At 37.7% G+C, this 20000-nt stretch overlaps 3 protein-coding genes across 3 annotated transcripts in view; all 3 read left to right on the top strand.

Moving 5' to 3' along the window:
• Positions 1-6776, top strand: part of LOC137999693 (dolichyl-phosphate beta-glucosyltransferase-like) — a 12188-nt gene extending 5412 nt beyond the window's left edge. Inside the window, exons 6-11 of the mRNA XM_068845549.1 lie at positions 1328-1441; positions 1903-1965; positions 3003-3086; positions 3387-3454; positions 4450-4535; positions 5939-6776. Coding sequence (XP_068701650.1) covers positions 1328-1441; positions 1903-1965; positions 3003-3086; positions 3387-3454; positions 4450-4535; positions 5939-6057 — 534 coding nt within the window. The 3' untranslated portion in view covers positions 6058-6776. The remainder of the gene's footprint in view (positions 1-1327; positions 1442-1902; positions 1966-3002; positions 3087-3386; positions 3455-4449; positions 4536-5938) is intronic.
• Positions 6777-7250: 474 nt separating this feature from the next.
• On the top strand, positions 7251-15067 carry LOC137999692 (mothers against decapentaplegic homolog 5-like). The gene is made up of 5 exons (XM_068845548.1): positions 7251-7408; positions 9832-10705; positions 10930-11103; positions 12612-12719; positions 13543-15067. Exons 2-5 carry the CDS (start codon positions 10303-10305, stop codon positions 14175-14177), a joined length of 1320 nt encoding a protein of 439 aa, XP_068701649.1. The 5' UTR covers positions 7251-7408; positions 9832-10302; the 3' UTR covers positions 14178-15067.
• A 3932-nt stretch (positions 15068-18999) lies between these two features.
• The window catches only part of LOC137999690 (mothers against decapentaplegic homolog 9-like), an 8743-nt gene continuing 7742 nt past the window's right edge, over positions 19000-20000 (top strand). The window contains exon 1 of the mRNA XM_068845546.1: positions 19000-19623. Coding sequence (XP_068701647.1) covers positions 19221-19623 — 403 coding nt within the window. The 5' untranslated portion in view covers positions 19000-19220. The remainder of the gene's footprint in view (positions 19624-20000) is intronic.

The following is a 20000-nucleotide window of genomic DNA, read 5'->3' as shown; positions in this document are numbered from 1 at the left end:
TAAGTTTCCTTATTATATCTCGCCAGTGAGCACAAGTTCCCTACTAATAGCTATTAGCAAAGATGGCAAAATTGCAAAATTTGCAAATCATATCACTTCACTTTTTCACTTCACCTTTCATCCAACACACAGCAAATAGCCTAATTCCTGACTTTATTTTTGTTTTTGTGGTCTCATTCACACACTTAATTTGCCTTGTCCAGAAGTCCTTCGAGCTACAGTAATCCAGCCAGTTCAACCACGTGATACCAGAAATTGACTACAACACCAGGAATTCCATCCCCTACTCTTCACAAACAATGTGTGGGTTCTTTGATGCTTCACGTTGTTGACAGTAAGGATTGTGAAACAGGGCCTAATGTTTATAGTCCTTATCTGAGAAGACTAACAAATCAATTAAAGTAACGCAGATCTAATTTAAGATGGCCAAAGACAGTTTTCGCGCATGCTAATGCAATGCACAATGCAGAGCGTGCAAGGATTGCAAAAAAATAAACATGGCTTCAATACAGCAATCATTTTATTTGCTCAATGCTTCCACTATCTGTGCTATTTTTCCTCATAATTGAACAAAGTGTTTAGCTTTCTTGGAAATATGCCTATTTCTCAAGAGCCACTCATTAGAATTTAACGAAATTTGGCACAAAAATACTTTAGAAATAAGTAATTGGAATATTGAAAAAAATTTGAACTTTAACAGAGCAAATTCTAGATGTTCCAGTGAACCTTCAACAAGTTACAAGGGATAATTAAAGATCTCTCTTTCAAATTATTATTAAAAAAGCTTAACTTGTGAGTAATTCATTACAAGCTTGTTGCATGCAAATTATAAAGAAAATCTAACAACCAGATTTTCTGCAAATAGACAAAACCAATTTTAATATTTATTCATGTGGCCATGGTAATGGCACATGTCAGCTTAACTATCAAAAAACCGAAGTTTGTGTTGTTAACTTGCTTGCTACCATTTTTGGCAACCAAAGGATATGTTTTAGAGAAAAAAGTAAATGAAACATAGGTATCAAAAACTGTGTTCAGCCACCTTAAATCATTAATGTTAGTTTTTGATGAGATGGGAAAACTGGATTATTTAAGGACAGTTTGCTCGTTATTTATTTGTTTCAGTTGGTTTAAGTTTTGGCAGCTATTCAGCTGATGTGGACCTGCTATACCCACCAGGCAGTTATTCAGAGAAAACGATATTTAGAGAAAAACGTCTTGTGGCAGATAATTAGATAACCAATAAATTTGACCAACATATGACACTGACTCCGGAAATCAAACACAGTAAATCAGTGACATAAAAAAAGAAAGTTTTATTTATCAGGGTGTTTTGAGTTCAAGAGGGAGAAGGATTCTTATGGCAGATGCCGATGGAGCAAGTAAATTTGCTGACTTAGCAAGATTACAAGTTGCTTTAGATGATCTTAATGGCAAAAAGGTGGGTATTACAGTACTATTTAAGTATCACATAATTATTATTTAATATATTTCTCTGAACAGTGCATTTGTCACTGTAAAAAGTCAGATATTCACAGTTGTTAAACATACCTACATGTATTTGCCTGCAAATTGTGACCTCCTTTGTTTTCTTGCCCAGCTACTCCACTGCACCTTTGATCTGTGTATGTTACATTTCATCTCAAAAGCATATAAAGTGTAGCTCATAGCCTCTGTCAATGCAGTGTACTACCAAGTTTTTTAAAAAAGCCAAGAGTGGTTTTTATAGATACAGATTTACATAGTATTGTGCTATTTGAACTGGTGGCTTTTCCCGATATGTTCATTGAGGGAATGTTTGTGAGTCTCTTGCAAGGGTCATTTTTATCTGGGACATGATTTCTGGCCAATGGAAGTTGAGCCTATAATTTTGTCTTCAGTGCTCTTTCTGTATTTTCTCAGGGAAACAAAGCTGTTATAGTTTGTGGCTCTCGAGCTCATCTTCAAGATGAAGCAGTTGCAGAGGTAAGAACTGTACTTATTTGTGTTACCTAATCTGTTTTTTTATTTTCTGTGTTACTGTGTCTTAACATGAAGGGAATGGTCCATTGGGACCAACCATTTCAACTGAAATTGACTAAGGGAGTGAAGTAGTTGTAGTTTCCCAACAAAGCATGTTTCCAATATTATTGATATTGGTTGAAATGTAGATAGGGACCGTCAGTAGACATCTCTGCATTGTTTGTAGAGATTATTATAGCAAGCGGATGAAGCCATGCCTGACAAGTTTAAAATGTAGGTAAAAACAACAGTGGATGCCAGCCATTGATTTCGACCATTTCAGTAAACTTTTGAGCTGGTTGAGAAATACTTTTTCCCCAAAAGAACTTTTAACACTCAACCAAACCAAGTAACTTACTATTACAGTGATTTCTTCTAATTTAAAATAAGACAACTAAAGGCCCAACTTCAACCGACAGGCATCACATGCCATGGACAGTTTTCATATGAAAATCCTGCCAAAGCTGAAATTTTTCCAATCAGATTGCTACGATAAGCAATGTGAATTTCCATAACATATGGTCGAAAAGCCTGTCAGTTGAAGTTGGGCCTTTAATTATCCTTTAGTTCCTTTATGTAATTGTGTAGCTTAAGCTCTGGGTATTGCGAGGGACCACTGGCTGGAGAACCTGGACAAAAAACCTCTCAGGAAGTCCTGCTAAAGATCCTTCTTGATCTTAAATTAAATGCTTAATTCATAAAGATCCTCAAAGATGATCTTTGAAGGATGTTGAAAGATCTTCTGAGTTCTTCAATAATTCCTTAACACTACTTGTAGACAATCTTAGAGATTTTTGTGAGGATTTTTCTATCATCATTATCATTGCTATAATATTATTAACATAAAAAATGATCATCATCATCATCATCATTATTATTATTATTATTATTATTATTATTATTAATTTTGTGATAGTTCATTAATGGACCTTGGCTCTTTCCTGAAATCTCACTGGCTCTGTCCAGACTGATTGCAGCTGCGTGTATGATTTTTTTTTCAGCGTTCACTTTTAAGAAATTTCTTGATGTACGGTTTTCATTTCCTCGTATGGTTCCTTTGTGTCCGAGGAATTAAAGACACGCAAGTAAGATGCATCCTCATTTCACACAGATTGATCTGTTTTTTAAAGGCTGGATAACTTTATCCTGTGGATAACTCTCTGTTTGATAGTTTCTATCTGTGCAAAGATTTTTAATAGTGAGTTTCCACTCCTTGCGATCAATCTCACTCAGCTCTTTATTTTATTGTTTTCTACAATTTCATTTGTGGCATGAAGTCAATTGAACTGGTGAAAGCAATTACCGGTAGCATGTGTTGTAAATTCAAGTTTTGTAATCCTTGCATTGACTATTGATTAATAACACTTTAATTAATTTCCTTTCAGTGTGGATTCAAACTCTTCACTAGACCAGCTGCGTTATTAACTTTCACTGCTCTTCATGTGGAGAGATGGTAAGTTCTTGCACTGGACTGTTATGGAAGAACTGCATGGAAAGAAAAATTGGACTAATACTGTACTTTTGACCTCTGTTGAAAGTTCAATCAAATGTGAAATCAGTGCTTATATATTTGACCTTTGACTTACACTGTAAGTAAAAATAATATTCAAAGCTTTGCTGTCAAAGACTGGGTGTGAAACTGTGATAATAGGGAGTACGCTTGTTTTTGAGACGCAGACGACAACCGGAAGTGAGCTGTTTTCCCTTTTAACTTGTCTTTACACAGCCACATTTACATTGCTAAAGTATCCTTTCTCTACTAGAGATGATTAGTGTAAAAACTTGGGAGACACCACTGTTCTGGCATGTGGAACGTTCTCTTCCGGTTGCTGTCTGCATTTCAAAAATGTGCATGCTTAAGCTCCCTAATAGCAACCCTTACTACCTGAGGTCCCGGTGCAAAGGGCATATGATAGATAAAAATAACATTTGATGCAATCTTGACAGCATTGGTAATGATTATCATAATAGTAATTATCATTAATAAAGAATTGTAACGAATTCATTTGGCCAACTTTTCACCCAGTGTTTTGGTCGATTCGTCAAAGCATCTGATTTTCATCAATTTTTCTGTGGAATTAGAATAGTGGTTAAATGATGTTTGGTAATGATGTGATTAGCAACTCCTGTTTGAGTAAAGTAAAAGTAAGTATCATTATTTACCCTCAGATTTTTGGAGTAGCTAGTGGCTAATATCTCCAAGCATTGAAGAGAACAAGTTTAAGAATCCCAACTGCCTGGTGGCAAACCATTCGGCTATTTACAAGCGCAGTCAGGAATTTGAACCAGGGACTACCTGGAACAAATTCATTGAGTGGTCAGAACATGTCGTGAACCCAGGATCTCCGGATCTCAAGGCAAGAGCCCTGGCCACTGGGCTGCACTGCCTCCTTTTGTTTGGCAACTTTGATTAAAATAATAATTTGTTGTATTTTTTTTGTTTATAAGGGCTTTTGATGTAGAACTGCTTTACATTGCTCAGCAATTGAAAATTCCTCTTGCGGAAGTCGCCATTAACTGGAAGGAGATTGATGGTTTGTTCTGGGATGTTTCTTTATCTAATGTTAGCCAATTCCATTCATTCATGTGGCAAGCAGGCACTAAATTAATGAGGGAAGGCTGTTGTCATTGTCCTAATCCTTCCTGTCGAGAATCTCTCCTCTAGTTTTTTCATTTGGTTTCTTGCAAGGATTCTGAGTTCTCCCCAACTATGGAATTTATTTGCGAAAGCTATTTCCTGTCATAGTTCCATATTAATGAGTCCTGCCTTGAAATATGAAGTTTTCTGGTTCATATTTGGAAGAGAAGCGTTTCAAAGCCAGAACTTGTGACCAGAAGCAGGACACTTGCCTTAAGTTGCATTTCAACAACAATGAAGGTCCTACACAGACGAAAACTCCTTAGTCATATTAGCTTTACTTGTCCACAGGAGGTTCAAAAAACCCACAGATTCAAATTAGCAAACTGAAGAGTTTATTTTGAACTTTTTGTGGCCTGCTAAAGTAAAACTGCCTAACTAAGTCAAAACAAAAGAGTGAAGAGATCCTTGCACTTGCCTAGACAATTTAAGCATTTTCTCTTACAGACATCTGAAAAATTCAGGTGGCTTTAACAGGATTTGAAATCATGACCTCTGCGATGCTTTTTTTTTTTTTTAATAATAATATTGTATTTTTTAAATATGCACACTTACACCATAAAACATTGCAAACTACAGTAAACGATACAATGAGTATTGCAATACGAACATGACATGAATTACAGCACTACTAAGCACTAATTGCATTAAAGTTATGTTTTCTAACATGAAAAAAAAAAAAAAAAAAAGATAAATAATAATAATAATAGATAAAATAAATAAATGAAATACGGCTTCTCGCACTTCTAAAAACCATCTCTTTCCTTTAGGGTTACATTTATAATGATAGTTTTAAAATAGAGGAATCAATATTTAAAAATTCAAGGTTAAGGTTAAGGGTTTAGGAGACTCGTTGCAGCGGGGACAGAAGTGGCTTCCATTTCTTTGAATTTCTTATTGTGTAAGAGACGCACCAATTGGAAAACCTCTGCGATGCTGCTGCAATACTCTACCAGCTGAGCTATGAAGCCACTCAGTCGGGAGCAGGTCAATTTGATGGGCTCACGAGTTCCCTTGAAAGGATTGATGAATGAAAATGCACTTCAAAGAAACATTTTGTAACAAGCAGAATTATTAGTTTGCATGTGAGAGGTTACCATTCAAAGTTTGCTGAGGGAAGACGGAGATTACTAACATTCATCAAATGGAGAAGTGTCTGATTGCTCAAAGAAACAATACCATATAATAAACAACTTACTGACCTCACTTTCTTGGGAATGAGGAATATTGGCCCGCGGTCGTTTCTGTACTTCTCAAGAATATTAATAATTTATTATTTACTGGTTGATTGTTTTGAAGGTTCAAAGATGATTCCATTCTGGAGCTGGCTACAAATGGGAAAGGATCTACTTTTAATTAGCTTGCGATATATTGTTGGAGCTTGGAAGATTAAGCCATTGAAATTAAAGTCCCAATGAATTAATAATGTTAAGTCGTTTTAACATCATGTGGTAAATCTTGTACTTTTCCAAAGTGTATTTTATAGAGATATATGAATTTTAGCACATAATTCACTGTGGATTTTGGACTTAAGATTTAATATTAATAATGATTATTATTAATTTAATTTTTAAAATACACTCTAATTTAGTTAGGGAAAATTATCCTTACCTTACCTATGAAAAGGCAGTTATGGTTGACCCCACCCACCCCTGCATCTTGTTAATTCCCTGGGCATTGGAGGTGGGGAAACAGTGGGTTTTAATGAAGGAAACACAAATTATCTTTCCTTTTAAATGAAGCCGAAAAAGATCTTATTTGTCTAAAATATATTTAATTTGATTATTGTTTTCTCACATTCTGGGCCCGGTTGTTCAAAAGTCGTTTAATGCTAATCCCAGATTAAAAATAAACCACGAAAATTTACTTCTTTACTTCAAAAAATTTGTTCAGCGCTGATACTCGGCAAAATTTTACATTAGTGGAAGTCAATCTAGAAAAGCAGAAATAAGCTAAAGAAACGTTGGCCCAAAAGTTGAAAAAATGAAACCAAAGTTTACGCTAATCCTGAGTTAAGTTAATCGGCTTTCGAACAACCGGGCGGTGAAGTACAATTAAGAAGATTAGTGGTTAGGTTAAGTATATTTTGATGAAATTTTTTGTGATTGAACGAATAAATAAATAAATATTGAATGCTGCCCTGAAACGTACTTACCGCAAGTTATTTTCACTACAACCAAATTAAATTAAGGATTGTTCTTGGCTGTGAAATAACCAGTCTCCTTCGCAGCCGTTCTTTATGTGGTCACGCAACGCTCCTTTGTGTGGGGAGGAGCGTTGCGTGACAAAAACCGGCTGCGGAGGAGACTGTAAAATAACCTGCACCGCAGATGATTTTGAGGGCGCTCTGGAGGGTTTTGAAGCGCGATCACGACGTACGAGACACACGAGGGGAGGGAAAAGAGAAAAGTGCGTTTTCTCTCCTTTCGCGTGTCTCGCGAGTCGCTTTAAAGGATTAATTTTCAGCTGTCAGTACTTCATTGTATCCATTTCCATTCTTCCGCGACTGTTGTGTCTTCTGTATTATGAACTGTCAATTGAAGGATCAGACATTCCAATCTTTGCCTCTTGCTTTCTTAATTAAGGACGGTGCCAACTAATTCAAAGGTTTGCGCGGTGTACTGAACATGCGGGAAAAGCAGATTTTAACAAGTGTTACTGAATCAAAAAAAAAATTGTGGTAACTAAGCATTTTTCGAAGGTAATAGACGAGTTCACGCTCTTGATTGCATCATGGATAATTAGGGCAACATGGCGGGAAATTCAAAGGTTTGTATGGAAATACAAAGCAAAATATACTGTATAAGACTCTACTGTATAGACTTTCGCCTTCATAAACCCAGCAAATAAGTTGACTCCCATGTCAAAGGGGAGGGATGCTTGTCGTCTCGCTTAGGGGTGTAAATAATTAATTTCGGCTTTTGGTCTCACTTAATGTGTTCTGGGCACAACGCAATCATATATAGCTGTGAAGGTCTCCTCTAGGGTTGCGCGCGAAGAAATATAAAAGTTCCTTCACGAAGGTGAAAGTATTACATGTAGATGATAATGTCTTTGCCATCTTTAAAAGTCACTGTATTTTTTATATATCCGTGTTTTAATATGGTCTCTTTTAGGGGTCAAAAAAAGCCTGAGCCACGCCCAGATTCGTCTCCTTTAGGGGTTTAATTTAAAATTTCCGACGAGCGTCCCTCCCCTTTTTATATGGGAGTCCCCCCCCCCCCCCCCACCTTCCGAAACAACATCATCCAAAATGTTGCACGTAAAGTTTGCCCGTATTCAAATTTGATCCGACATCATCCAACATATTGCAACATATCAACATAGAGCGTCGCACCGGTATCGCGAGGTCACGGATTCAAACCCCGTTAAGTCTTGAACTTTTCAGGCTTCTTTACGCAATTGCAAAAATTGCGTTCATAACTGCGAGGATCGTAGCTTCACTTGATTTCATATCCACAGTTCATATGTGATCCAGTTCATATATCATTTCATCGTTGATATCGCAACATGTTGCCCAAACGTATGCAACATGTTGTCCCCAACAGTGTTGCAAGATATGGCGTTTAAATGTTGCGAGCGTTTGGCCAGGCCTCAACTATCTCTGAAAAGTGCATGGTTACCCCCAATTTTCTTTTTGGATACCAAGAGCACTTGCTAAAGTTCTGCTTTCCCTGCATAGTCTGAACCGTGCAAAAATATCCCTGTATTGCACTACCCATAGGAAATCTTAGTATCTCGAGATGCACAGAACGTATGCCGATAACAATAGACTTGCTCCAAGTCGACCTTACGAGAATCCCAGGAGAAAATGTTTGAGCGAGCAAAGCGTGCTTTTTGGGACGCGACGCGGATGAGCGAGCGACGAAGTCGCGAGAGGTCGACTTGTCTGGCTTGAAAATATTTTGTCTACATGAGACGAAGCCGCAGGACTTGCATTTCATGTTGGTAAAGCTGTGCAGAATATCAAGGTTCCTGTGTAATCCGCAATCGACAACTGAAAGTGAGAGCGACAGCAGCTGCCCGCCTGATTTGTTAACGGCATGACTATTTCGGGGGTGAGAGGTGGGGGGAGTGAAAACTGAAACAACCCAAACCTTTTCAAAAATGCTAACCTTAGGCCTAAACTTTATCTAAAAGCGCAGTGTTTAGTTCTAACGTTTGCATTTTTGGAAACGCTTGGGTTGTTTCAGCCGTTTGTACTCCTCACCCCCTACCGTTGACCCCCTTCACCCCTCACCCCTGGAATGTCGTTCCGTTTGTTAATAAAGCGGTTTAACACATGTCCTACCACAAACATGACGCGAAAGTATGCAAAATTTACGTGTTAAAAAAAATGTTCAGCATTCAAAATAAACGACAGCTCAACGCCAATCTAGAATTGACATCAGGTGACGGAAATGTTGATACCGTGTTTATTTCAAGCCAGTAAGTACACGGGAACGTTATTTACATCTTTCAGTACGCATCTCACCGCTGTTTGAGTTGAACAAATGTTTTTTATCTTTAAAGTAAACACAGTCAGTTTTCATATCACTCAATGTGATTAACTGTACTGATTATCCAGTTCTCAGACAAAACAATATACTGTGTTATTAAAGTCGGGCGCGAATTTAATAATATATTTCGAGTGGCTTGAGCTTATAAATTGATGGTTATTCGGCTACTTTAGATCATTTCTGACGGTTAGTTGACACTTCAAGAAGTAATAATTTGCAATGCTTGTAAGTAGTTTTTTTTTCGTGTAAAATCCGGAGCCGACATAAAACCGGAAGTAATCAAATTTTTGTATTCGAAGCTTCCGTCAGGCTGGCTCCATATTCTGATCAATTTCTAGACGGTTTTAATTTGCTTAAATATTTAGTTTACACAACATAATCAACTTTGAGTGCTTTCAAAGCTGTTTGTCTCTGGAAATGATTTCTCAAAAAAAAAAAAAAGAAACCATAAATAAATTGTAGCAATCATAGAAGAACGGAAAATGAGCTGCCGTGATTCGCTGAGGGGGGCCCAGCGTTTAAAAGAAACTTTTCCCTGATGGGGGTGAGCTGATGTCATTGATATGAAAAGATGCACGAGACTGTCCGTTTTGAAAACAACGTGAAAGCTATTCGGTTATGATATTCTCGATAACAGATGCATTTCTTCGATCAAGAGTGTTTTTTTTAATCTCAATTTTTTTTCTGACTCAGGTACCCCCTAGTAAGTAGCTCAGACAGGATGTCGCCAGCTGATGTGACGTCACACTCCTGAGCCCTGCTTTGCAAGCAATGAAGAAGCATTTGTTTTTGAGGAACAATTGTTTCTTGGTTTGGGTCGCATTGAAGCCGTTTGGTGGTAGTTTCACGGTGTTTTTCAGCGAATTGAGTAGCTGTCAAAAGTGAATGACAGGAATTGTCGCCATTGTGGCGAGATTGTGTATTCTTTCAAACGGCGACGCCATTCCGGCGCCAGTGAAACATTCGATAGTTCGAAGGCTTGGCAGAGGTTGATTATTTGGAGTTGCTTTTGTAGAACTCTTGTAACTATCACTCTTAAGCCGTAGTTTACGACACTTTTGTCAATAATCGAAACATCAGCGTGTGCGTGAGCAAAAGACTGTGTGATAAGCTTTTTGAAAGAGTGGAGTGGGCTTGACTAAAATCGTAAAATCGACCTTCAATATGACGACCATGGCCTCGCTGTTCTCGTTCACCCCGCCTGCAGTGAAAAGACTGCTCGGCTGGAAGCAAGGTGACGAAGAAGAGAAATGGGCAGAAAAGGCTATCGAGTCCTTAGTCAAGAAACTTAAAAAGAAAAAGGGTGCTCTGGAAGAGCTGGAAAATGCTCTGTCAAAGCCGGGTCAGCCGTCAAAATGTGTCACAATCACTCGAAGTTTGGACGGGCGCCTTCAGGTCTCACATAGAAAAGGTTTGCCGCATGTAATTTACTGCCGAGTATGGCGATGGCCCGATCTTCAAAGCCACCACGAGTTAAAGCCATTGGATTGTTGCGAGTATGCATTCGGGTTGAAACAGAAGGAAGTTTGCATCAATCCTTACCATTACAGACGTGTAGAAAGTCCTGGTAAGATCTAAGAGACTTCCTCCATTCTAACCATAAAGTCCCTGCAAGAATCCCCCTGCAAGACACTTACTGCTTCACTTTATGCTTTATTTATCCAGCAATTTATATGCATCTGTTGTTCCTTTTTTCGCTAATTGTGTACTTCATTAGATAATTACTTGGCTTATAAACCTTTATGAAGCCAAATGTATGTAGAAATTACTAATTGTCAATGGCCTTTTTAGTGCTACCCCCGGTTCTTGTGCCAAGACAGAGCGAGTACCCAAGACCGCCTCCGCCTTTACCCTCACCATTTCGAAGCGCAGAAGACCCTCCAATGCCTTACAATGCATCTTATCCATTTTCAAACCGACCTAACCAACTGGAACACAGCCCGGCAAGCAGTTTTGATATGCCAGGTAGGGGAGACCCAGCTTTTCTGCATCCAAGTCATCTTTAAATTATTTTAAGTTCAGCTTAATTAACATCCTGCATTATTTTCAACTTGAACCACTTTATTTATCTTAGCGCTTTTGATTATTTAAAGGTCCCTTTTCGATTCTTACAATGCTTTTGATATTGCATCAAGTTTCCCTCCTTGAATGCGATCACATGGAATGTGTTCAGTCCATCATTTTTTGCTGAGGGTTAAAATTTCTCGACTTCTTTATTTTTTCTCTTGCTGTGAAGTCAAGACACTGATATTGTATATGGGTGCAGAAGAGCTTTAATAGCATTAGTGGGCATTCCTTGAAAGATAAAGCTGTGAGTAAAAATATGATACCCAGGAAAGAAGTTGCCATTAATGTTACTAACATGTATAAATAAGAGCAAAAAGAAAATATTGTTGTTGACCCAGTCAGTAGTATTATAGCCATTACTTACTTACTTACTCTTGTGGAAACGAATTTCTTGGCACGTTAGGTAGCAATATTAATTTCACACTCAGTATCCTTCATTTACCACTTGTAATAAAATTGTCTGCAGACATTTGTTTTTTTACTTCTTGTAACTGTTACAATTTAGATTAGTTGAAAACAACACATCTTTGTTGTTTGAAAAATCAGACTTGATGTTATGGTCATTAGAGTAATCATTTTGCAGTGAAGTACCGATGAGTGTGTAGAAATAACCAAAAACTAATGTATGTAACAAATATTTGCTAAGGAGTATTGAATGGCCATAGGTAATATTGGTACAGTATGTAGATATTTACAGTATTGTTTATCATTTTTCATTAAAATCTGCAGTATTCAAAGTTCAACTTAGGTACTGGTCAAAGTGTAGCTTGGTAACATCTTAGACATGTAAAACGGAATCCAGGAAATGTTAAATTCCCCTCCCCTCCCCTCCCCTTTGATACCCAAACTGGCCCAAACCGACCATACTTAGTATTTTACTCTGTCTAACGCCAGACGATTTTACTCGTCAATGGGGAACTCCCAGGTTTTAATATGAAGCACTGACTTGACTAGCAAAAGAATGGTTTGGTTTTGATTTGTCAGAGTTTTGCAGTGAGCACTTGGGGGACAACAGTTTGCTTCTTAGAGTTCAGGACCATTCTTAAACCTACTGTATTGTTAACAGTTGTATGGCTGCTCTTAAAAGTGGATTTCCCCTTTTTTGCCGAAATTCTTTGCAACTTGTTTGAATGACTGAAGTTTGCCGATAGTGGCCTTTTAGAGTGGAAATGTTGAAAGTTTATAGAGAGCTCTACCTGCTTCTTCTGATCCTATTTTAATAACTTATTAATCCCTGAAGTACCCCACATTTATGAGCAAAATCGTCTGGCATTAGACAGAGTAAATTCTTTGAGTATCACTGGTTTTAAAATGGTGCCTAATTTTGACCAACTTTATATTTCTCCTGTTTTCACATTACCATATTGCAGCTTTTTGTAGTACTTAGGGAATTCCTTTTTCCCCAGATACACCCACAGGGTACATGTCGGAGGATGGAGGGTCTCCCCGCCCAGTGGACCCTAATGCAATGGATGTAGACACTGGTTCTCCCCCAGCAGTAACTGCACAGACAGGTGAGTGTGTAAGAGCTCTGGAGTGAAGTCCAACAACTAACTTGACTCTTCAGTTACAGTTACTGTTTCAGTTGATTATATTCCTAGCAACAGCTGGCTGATCATTCAAAAGTGGCCTAATAAATTTGATTAGAAACCACTGATACAATTGTGTGATTTTTGGTTTCACGCTACAAAATTTTCCTTGGAAAGGTCAAGTTGAATGGCTTATTGTAGAGCCAATTTCCAGTCAAGCATAGGAATTCTTCTTATTGGTTTCTCTTCAGATTAAAGAGGGTTTTCTCCCTCTTGGGCTTTGCTTTTGCCCCTTATAAAAAAGAGCTTCATCTGATTTGATATGCTTGAATTTGACTTGCAGTCTAATAAAAAACATCCAGTTGCAATTTTGCAACAAGATATGAAATTTAGTCAGGTTGTTGCTCTGTATTGTGTGGTCAGTGGTTTAATAAAACAACATTAATATGAGCCTGTAATACATGTGTGTAAAGTAACCCCTGAAAATGTTGAATGATTCAAGGAAGGGAGATGTATTTTACATGTAGATAAATTAAAATAATCAATTTAAATAAGTTAAATTTTCATAATTCTCTTGCAACTTTTTTTATTTGGTGAATCATGTGGAAGGTCGTGAATCTCACCTTTTAGAATAATCTTATTTTTAACTCCTTATAACTTTGTGAAATTATTGTTTCTTGTAGCATAAATTTATCCAGTTTGTTGGCGTCATTGTTTTCTAAGGTTCCTAATTTATTCTAATTATATCATTACTATTTATTTATTTATTGTTACTATTTATTCTATTTTATTTGTAATTTATTTTCAGATTTATCTCTTGTTACTCCTATCAACTACCAGGAACCGTCATCGTGGTGCTCTGTTTCATATTATGAGCTCAACAACCGGGTTGGACAACAATTCCAAGCCCACAGCACAAGCATTTTTGTTGATGGCTTCACTGATCCTAACACTGAAAACTCTGAAAGATTCTGCTTGGGCTTGCTGTCCAATGTCAATCGCAACTCTACCATTGAGAGCACAAGAAGGCACATTGGAAAAGGCGTACACCTGTATTATGTCGGTGGTGAGGTTTATGCCGAATGCCTCAGTGACTCGGCTATCTTTGTGCAGAGTAGAAATTGCAACCACAGTCACGGCTTCCACCCAACAACAGTCTGCAAGATTCCATCTGGGTGTACACTTAAAATTTTTAACAATCAGGAATTTGCACAGTTGCTTTCGCAATCAGTAAATTATGGTTATGAAGCGGTGTATGAGTTAACCAAAATGTGTTCAATCCGTCTGAGCTTCGTGAAAGGCTGGGGTGCAGAATACCATCGTCAAGATGTGACCAGTACGCCATGTTGGATCGAAATTCATCTTCATGGTCCCCTTCATTGGCTTGATAAGGTTTTAAGTCAGATGGGGTCCCCTAGAAATCCCATATCTTCAGTCTCTTAATTAAGGCAGACTGTGTGTGAATATCATGCTTCTAGTTCATGTTGTGGCAACACTTACATTTTGTATGACTGGGACTGATGGCATGGTTTTGGTTTAAAATAGGACAGAAGCAAGCAGGTTAGAGTACAATGTACATCAAGTTTTGATTTAGCTGTTATGTTAAAATCCGTTGTCAACAGGAAATGGCTGATTTGTGTGAAAGAAACATTTTCTGCTAATTTAAAACACTTCATATGTAATTAACTTTAAAATTCGAAACCAGTGAAGTAATATCATTTCCAAAGGCAACTGGACAAAATGCTGGGAACAGGTTGAATTGTAGAGAAGAGGAAAGTTTTTCTGCCGCAACATAGAATACCCTTCATGTAACTTTGTCACGTACTTTTTTATCTTAAGACCGCAAAACACCTGTCTGCATTGCTTCCCAAATACAAGCTACTGTTGGCTAGTTGCTGTCGTCATATGCATTAAATTTTTGTAAAAGTGATAAATTTTTAATGTGCAAGTTAAAAGTGCTACATGTATTTTAAAACATATCATAGCACTAACTGGTGAGCTAAATATCCACTGAATCTTTCAGCAGGCTTTTTGTTTTGTTTTTAGAGGAAATAAGGTTTTCACTAGAGTTGATAATTATTGGAGGGCATCCTTTCAAAGTCAGCATAATTAAAAGGGGCATAATATCATGTTTTTCATTATCATGTTTTTATTGTTCAAACTGGCTTCAATGCTGATTATGGTTCTGCAGCTCACATGTGTGACATTCCAAGCTGCCAAAGATGTTTATCAATGAATTCCAGCTGGGTGGGCAATAGGTATGAAAATTAATGGTGTTCTGTTTAGACCACTGTGTCCATTTTTTGAAATAAAAAAAAATTACCATTTTTTCATTTTGAATCCATTTCTGTCTCTCCACCTTCAACTGTAGGCTGTAAGGAACGTTTTTATCGCATTATTTTATGTTGTTCTCAGTAACAGAACTGAAACATTGTTTGGTTGTCATCATTGTCTTCACAGGAATGCTAAAATAGATCAGTGCTGCCCCTTTTATCTTGAAGGCACTTTTGGAAAAATATGATCTGAAGGCACTGTTTTCATTTTCACTTTTTTAACAGAGGCATACATGTAGTGTGTTTGGACTTTTTTTTCCTCTTAAAATGCCATTGTGACTCCCAAATAATGTTATTGGTCATGGCATATTATTTGGTTGCCATCTGATGGGCAATGACTTATTGTACTAACTTGGGCCCAGATGGTGCTGAACGTTAATTCTCACAATATTATTAATAATTATTTTTCTTCACTCCATGAAATGTACACAGCTCATGAGAATAAAGCTAGTGACCATCAAAGGCAAACTTTTCGTGTGAATAACGTTCTTGTCATGTGTACCGAAATGCTTTGAAGAGACCAGTAATTAGAATAACCATGTTCGATCTTAGCAATAATATTTATTATTCTTTATCACTTTTTAAAGATCAACACATTCAGTACATGATGGTGAAATACAGAAAACTATAACTTCAATTATTGCAATCTCACTGAGAAGCTCTGCTTCTTGGTTAGGATTTGGGTTGTGTCATTTGTGGACCTCAAAGTGATGTGAGGGTTAGGGTTAGGGTTAGTAGGTGTCTGTGTTAGGTTCACTTTTGGTCAGGGTGAAATGCAGACTACGATGAATGTATTGATGAACGTAAATTAAATTGTAAGGGCCTGTTAATGTGGAGGAACGTTGTCCCAGGTTAGAGGGTCACCCTCCAAGCTGAGTTAACTTTAGTGAATGTTTGTATGAGAAAAGAGTTGACCCTATTCCCCAAGTCAAGAGCTGCCTGTCTCACTTCCTATTATCAAGAGACCAGGAAGACATTGCTCATGCATGCTCGAATTATCTTGGCTTGACCAAGATGACCTGGCTTAGCAAGTCACAAAGTGCAGTCTTTCACAGCACTTCCTGACGTAAAACTCACTCACCTTTCTCTCACTTGCCATTAATTTTTGAAACATGAACTGTAGTAGTTCATACCTAGTCTTAGCACAAACAAAAATCGTTTGTTTTCAAAGATGACACATTATTACAAATCCTGCTGGTCTTTCCCCGGAAATCCTGCAACGAAAATGGAAAAGTGATCCAATCCCCTATTCCAGGCTTAAAATTGACAACGAATTCCTGGTCTGCAGTCTGTGTTCTTGCACTGTCTGGTTTAGGAACTGGCAGTGCCAAAGCGAAACTTGAACTACAACATAACCACCTCACTGGTCACACAAGAACACTTGACTCTATCGCGTTTGACGAAGGAGAACACATTCTTATTGTGTCAGTCTCATGGAATGTCCTCTGGGGAGTCAAACTCTGGCTATCCAGCAAGAAAGGCTACTAATATCCTACAAAGTGGATATTGCATTTTATTATATAAACACCAATGAAATACCGAGTGAGCTTTCACACAAAAACATGATATCTTCACACATGAAATAACATGTTATCTTCACACGTGAAAAGATCGCTGTTGTTATGGTTGCATATAAAAATCGTGCCTTTCGATGCATTTTGTGAAATGATTTACTATTTCATTGGTGTTTATATAATAAACAGAATATTACATGGCCGCTTGGAGATACAAAATTTGTCTTCTTGTGTTGAAAAATGTTTTACCTGTTCGCTGCGCTCACTCATGAAATATTCTTCAACACTCGAAGAGGAATTTCGTATCTCCACGTGGCCATGTAATATCCTCTATATAACATGTAATCCATCATTGGTTTCAGTAAATTTTGTAGCAACAAGATAGTCAATTGAAAGTACTTATAGTGTGATACCTAATTCATAACTGAACAAATAGTAGGAAGGGGTTCAAAATGATTAATTCCCACATGGGCTGTGGAAAGGGAGGGGCTGGGGGCCACCCTCCTCCCCCTCCTTTTTCTTATGGTGTTGTTACACCACTCGTACATGTGCCAAGACCTAGCCCAAGGGCGGATCTAGGAGAGGTGCACTGGGTGCACATGGTGATGCACCCCCCTCGGTTACCAAAAAAAAAAACGTTTTAGTTAAAAAATTCTAAAATTTACAAACAAAATAAAAAACCTAAATAGCAGACAGTGGTCCGTTGTGCCTTAAAAAAATGGCAATGTGAATTAAGCTACTAGAGGATATTAAAAGTGCAAAAACTGCATTAAGTTAGATTTTTATTTGCCTCATCATTTACAGATTTATACTACAGCACTAACCATCTCAAAAGCATGTATTATACATTGTCTAAAATATAAAGATTTTTCTTCCTGTGCATTTCCGTATGACATGTGCACCCCTTAGCCAAAATCCTAGATCCGCCCTTGTAGCCCCCTCACTTTCAAACATATTCCTTGGCCCCTGCCCCAAAACACACAACCATTTCCAAATGTCTGGTTGATGACAAAACTGGAATCAAATGCAATTCACTATTCCTTGGCTGTCAATAATTAGTAAGAATTACTATTAATTCTCATTCATTTTTGTGATACAGTAGTGTTTGTTGATTATATTTGTCAGTATATGAATTTTCCTGGTGTGGGCACCCCAACCTGTCAAATTTTAAACATTCTTTGTAAAATTCACGACTAGAAACCCATAACCTGTCATGACCTAAAGTTTTGTCCAACATAAGCTTGACTGAGTGATGTTATGCTCTCAGAGGCAGGAAAATACCCTTGAAGTCACTATAATATACAGTTAAACTTAGATGTTGATATTTGTTCAGGAGGACTGAGGCCTTCCCAGGGGGGCTTGTTGCCCCCTTGTTCCCTTTAAATCTTTGCTTGTGTTCCCATGTCTGCAAATAACTTTTAAACTTGTCAAATTAGCCATGTTCCGTTTGTTTGTTTGTTTCCCAAAACCCCTGGGAGAACCTCAGAGCTGCATTGGTCACAAGCAAGAAATTGGTTTGGTCTCCAGGGGGGTTGACTAGCAACAGTTATTTTCATAGAGCTATGACTAATATTAAAGTTAGGGTTAAGTTTCCAAAATCCTGTATTCAAGATTTTGGAAGGCCTAAATTCTGAATTCAGAAATACATTGAAATACAGAAAGTATCCTAAACATGCATAAAAGCTAACCTTACGCCTAATTAGGCCTAAAGAGAAGTTTTTAGGACTAAGGTTAACTTTTATCAATGTTGGCTTCCAAAATCTTGAATTCATGACTCTAACTCTACGACATAACTCTATGAAAATAACTCTAAGAATAGCTGTCCCCGTCTCCAGGCATTTCCCATTAAATGAATTAAAATCTCCCGGGAAATTCACTCTCAACAAATAATTGATCCTAAATTGTCCTTTCTTCGTTCCAACGGCACTTATTTAATGTTTGTAAATGTAGGTAAAAAAAAGAGTGATTTTTCAATTTTAGTCGATCAAACAAATCACGAATATTGGACCACACGACTTACATGCGCTGTAAAAACATTGCTGCGAGCGGCAAGGTATTTAGCGGTTAAAGTAACATTTCTTTACACATTAATTTTTGCTCGGACGTTTGCATACAAATTTCTCTAGATCTCGTGACTGCAAACAATTTGATTTTCATTTTAGCTGGAAACCAACATAAGTCTGGCTTTGATGAAGTGGGATGGACGGAAGCGACGCAACTCCTCTAGGGAGGATAGAGTAGACACCATCGCTTTTGTGATCAAAAAGTGTTAGCACCTCGAAAATCAGTCCATAACCATATCAACTTTTTCCAATTATCTATTTCCGTCTAATAAAGACGTGAAACTTTGTTGCTATTTTTGACATGAGTTGTTTCATTAGACAGAATATTGGCAATAATTTTTTCCTACCGTCCCCTCCCGTCATAGAGAGTTGGTGCCATTTCTCTCCGTTGGTCTTCACTTCACGCGCGCCCTCAAAGTTCCTCATTTGACGTCGTTAAATAACCTAAAATATTTAAGAATCTTGATCACATCGTGAGCTAGGTTTTTTCTCAAACTGATGTCACTTCAATCCGCTTCTCCTTTAACGAAAAACAACAGCAAGTGGTAGATCAGTGATCACACACGGGTCTTCAAGATGTCGAATATGGCTTCCCTGTTTTCTTTCACCCACCCGGCGGTAAAAAGGCTACTCGGATGGAAACAGGGCGACGAAGAAGAAAAATGGGCTGAAAATGCCATTGGGTATTTATCCAAGAAACTCAAGAAAAGGAAGGGCGCTTTAGAAGAGCTTGAAAAAGCACTATCAAATCCAGGGCAGCCGTCAAAATGTGTGACAATCGCTCGCAGTTTGGACGGACGCATTCAAATACTCCACAGAAAAGGTTTGCCGCATGTGATTTATTGTCGAGTATGGCGATGGCCCGATCTTCAAAGCCACCACGAGTTAAAGCCATTGGATTGTTGCGAGTATGCATTTGGAATGAAACAGAAAGAAATTTGTATAAATCCGTACCACTACAGACGCGTGGAAAGTCCTGGTAAGTGGAGAATTCTCTTGTTCGAAAACTTCCATAATCTTAGAAGACAAGCCTGGACAAAAAGACAACAAAAGATTCCCGTGGTTTTGTTTTTTTTTTTTTTCTTGTGCTTGTCTTATACAACAACAATAACACACGCTTTATTGTAATATTTTTAACAAATATGCAGAAGCGTGGGTAGCATGCATGCCACGTAATTCTCGATAAGAGCGTAATTGATGACTCTCCAGTGAGTTCCTTATTGTACATAGTAATACAGGATAATTAACAGTTTACACTCCTTTCCCCCTTCCAAAATGCGATACATAATTATTGGAAGAATCAATATTTTATCTGCATCTTTTTTTAAAAAAAAATTCATGCATCCAAATTTGAAT

Source organism: Montipora foliosa, chromosome 4 (genome assembly GCF_036669935.1).
Source record: "Montipora foliosa isolate CH-2021 chromosome 4, ASM3666993v2, whole genome shotgun sequence".
In the NCBI taxonomy this organism is placed as follows: Eukaryota; Metazoa; Cnidaria; class Anthozoa; order Scleractinia; family Acroporidae; genus Montipora; species Montipora foliosa.
The sequence above is the reverse complement of the archived record's forward strand: the minus strand, read 5'-3'. Positions and strand labels throughout refer to the sequence as shown.

What these genes read in the sequence shown, in the direction of transcription:
- LOC137999692 (XM_068845548.1), top strand. Translation starts at nt 10,303, where the DNA reads ATGACGACCATGGCCTCGCTGTTCTCGTTCACCCCGCCTGCAGTGAAA. An exon ending in AAGCAGTTTTGATATGCCAG is followed by an intron (nt 11,104 to 12,611) that starts GTAGGGGAGACC and finishes CTTTTTCCCCAG; the next exon opens with ATACACCCACAGGGTACATG. An exon ending in AGCAGTAACTGCACAGACAG is followed by an intron (nt 12,720 to 13,542) that starts GTGAGTGTGTAA and finishes ATTTATTTTCAG; the next exon opens with ATTTATCTCTTGTTACTCCT.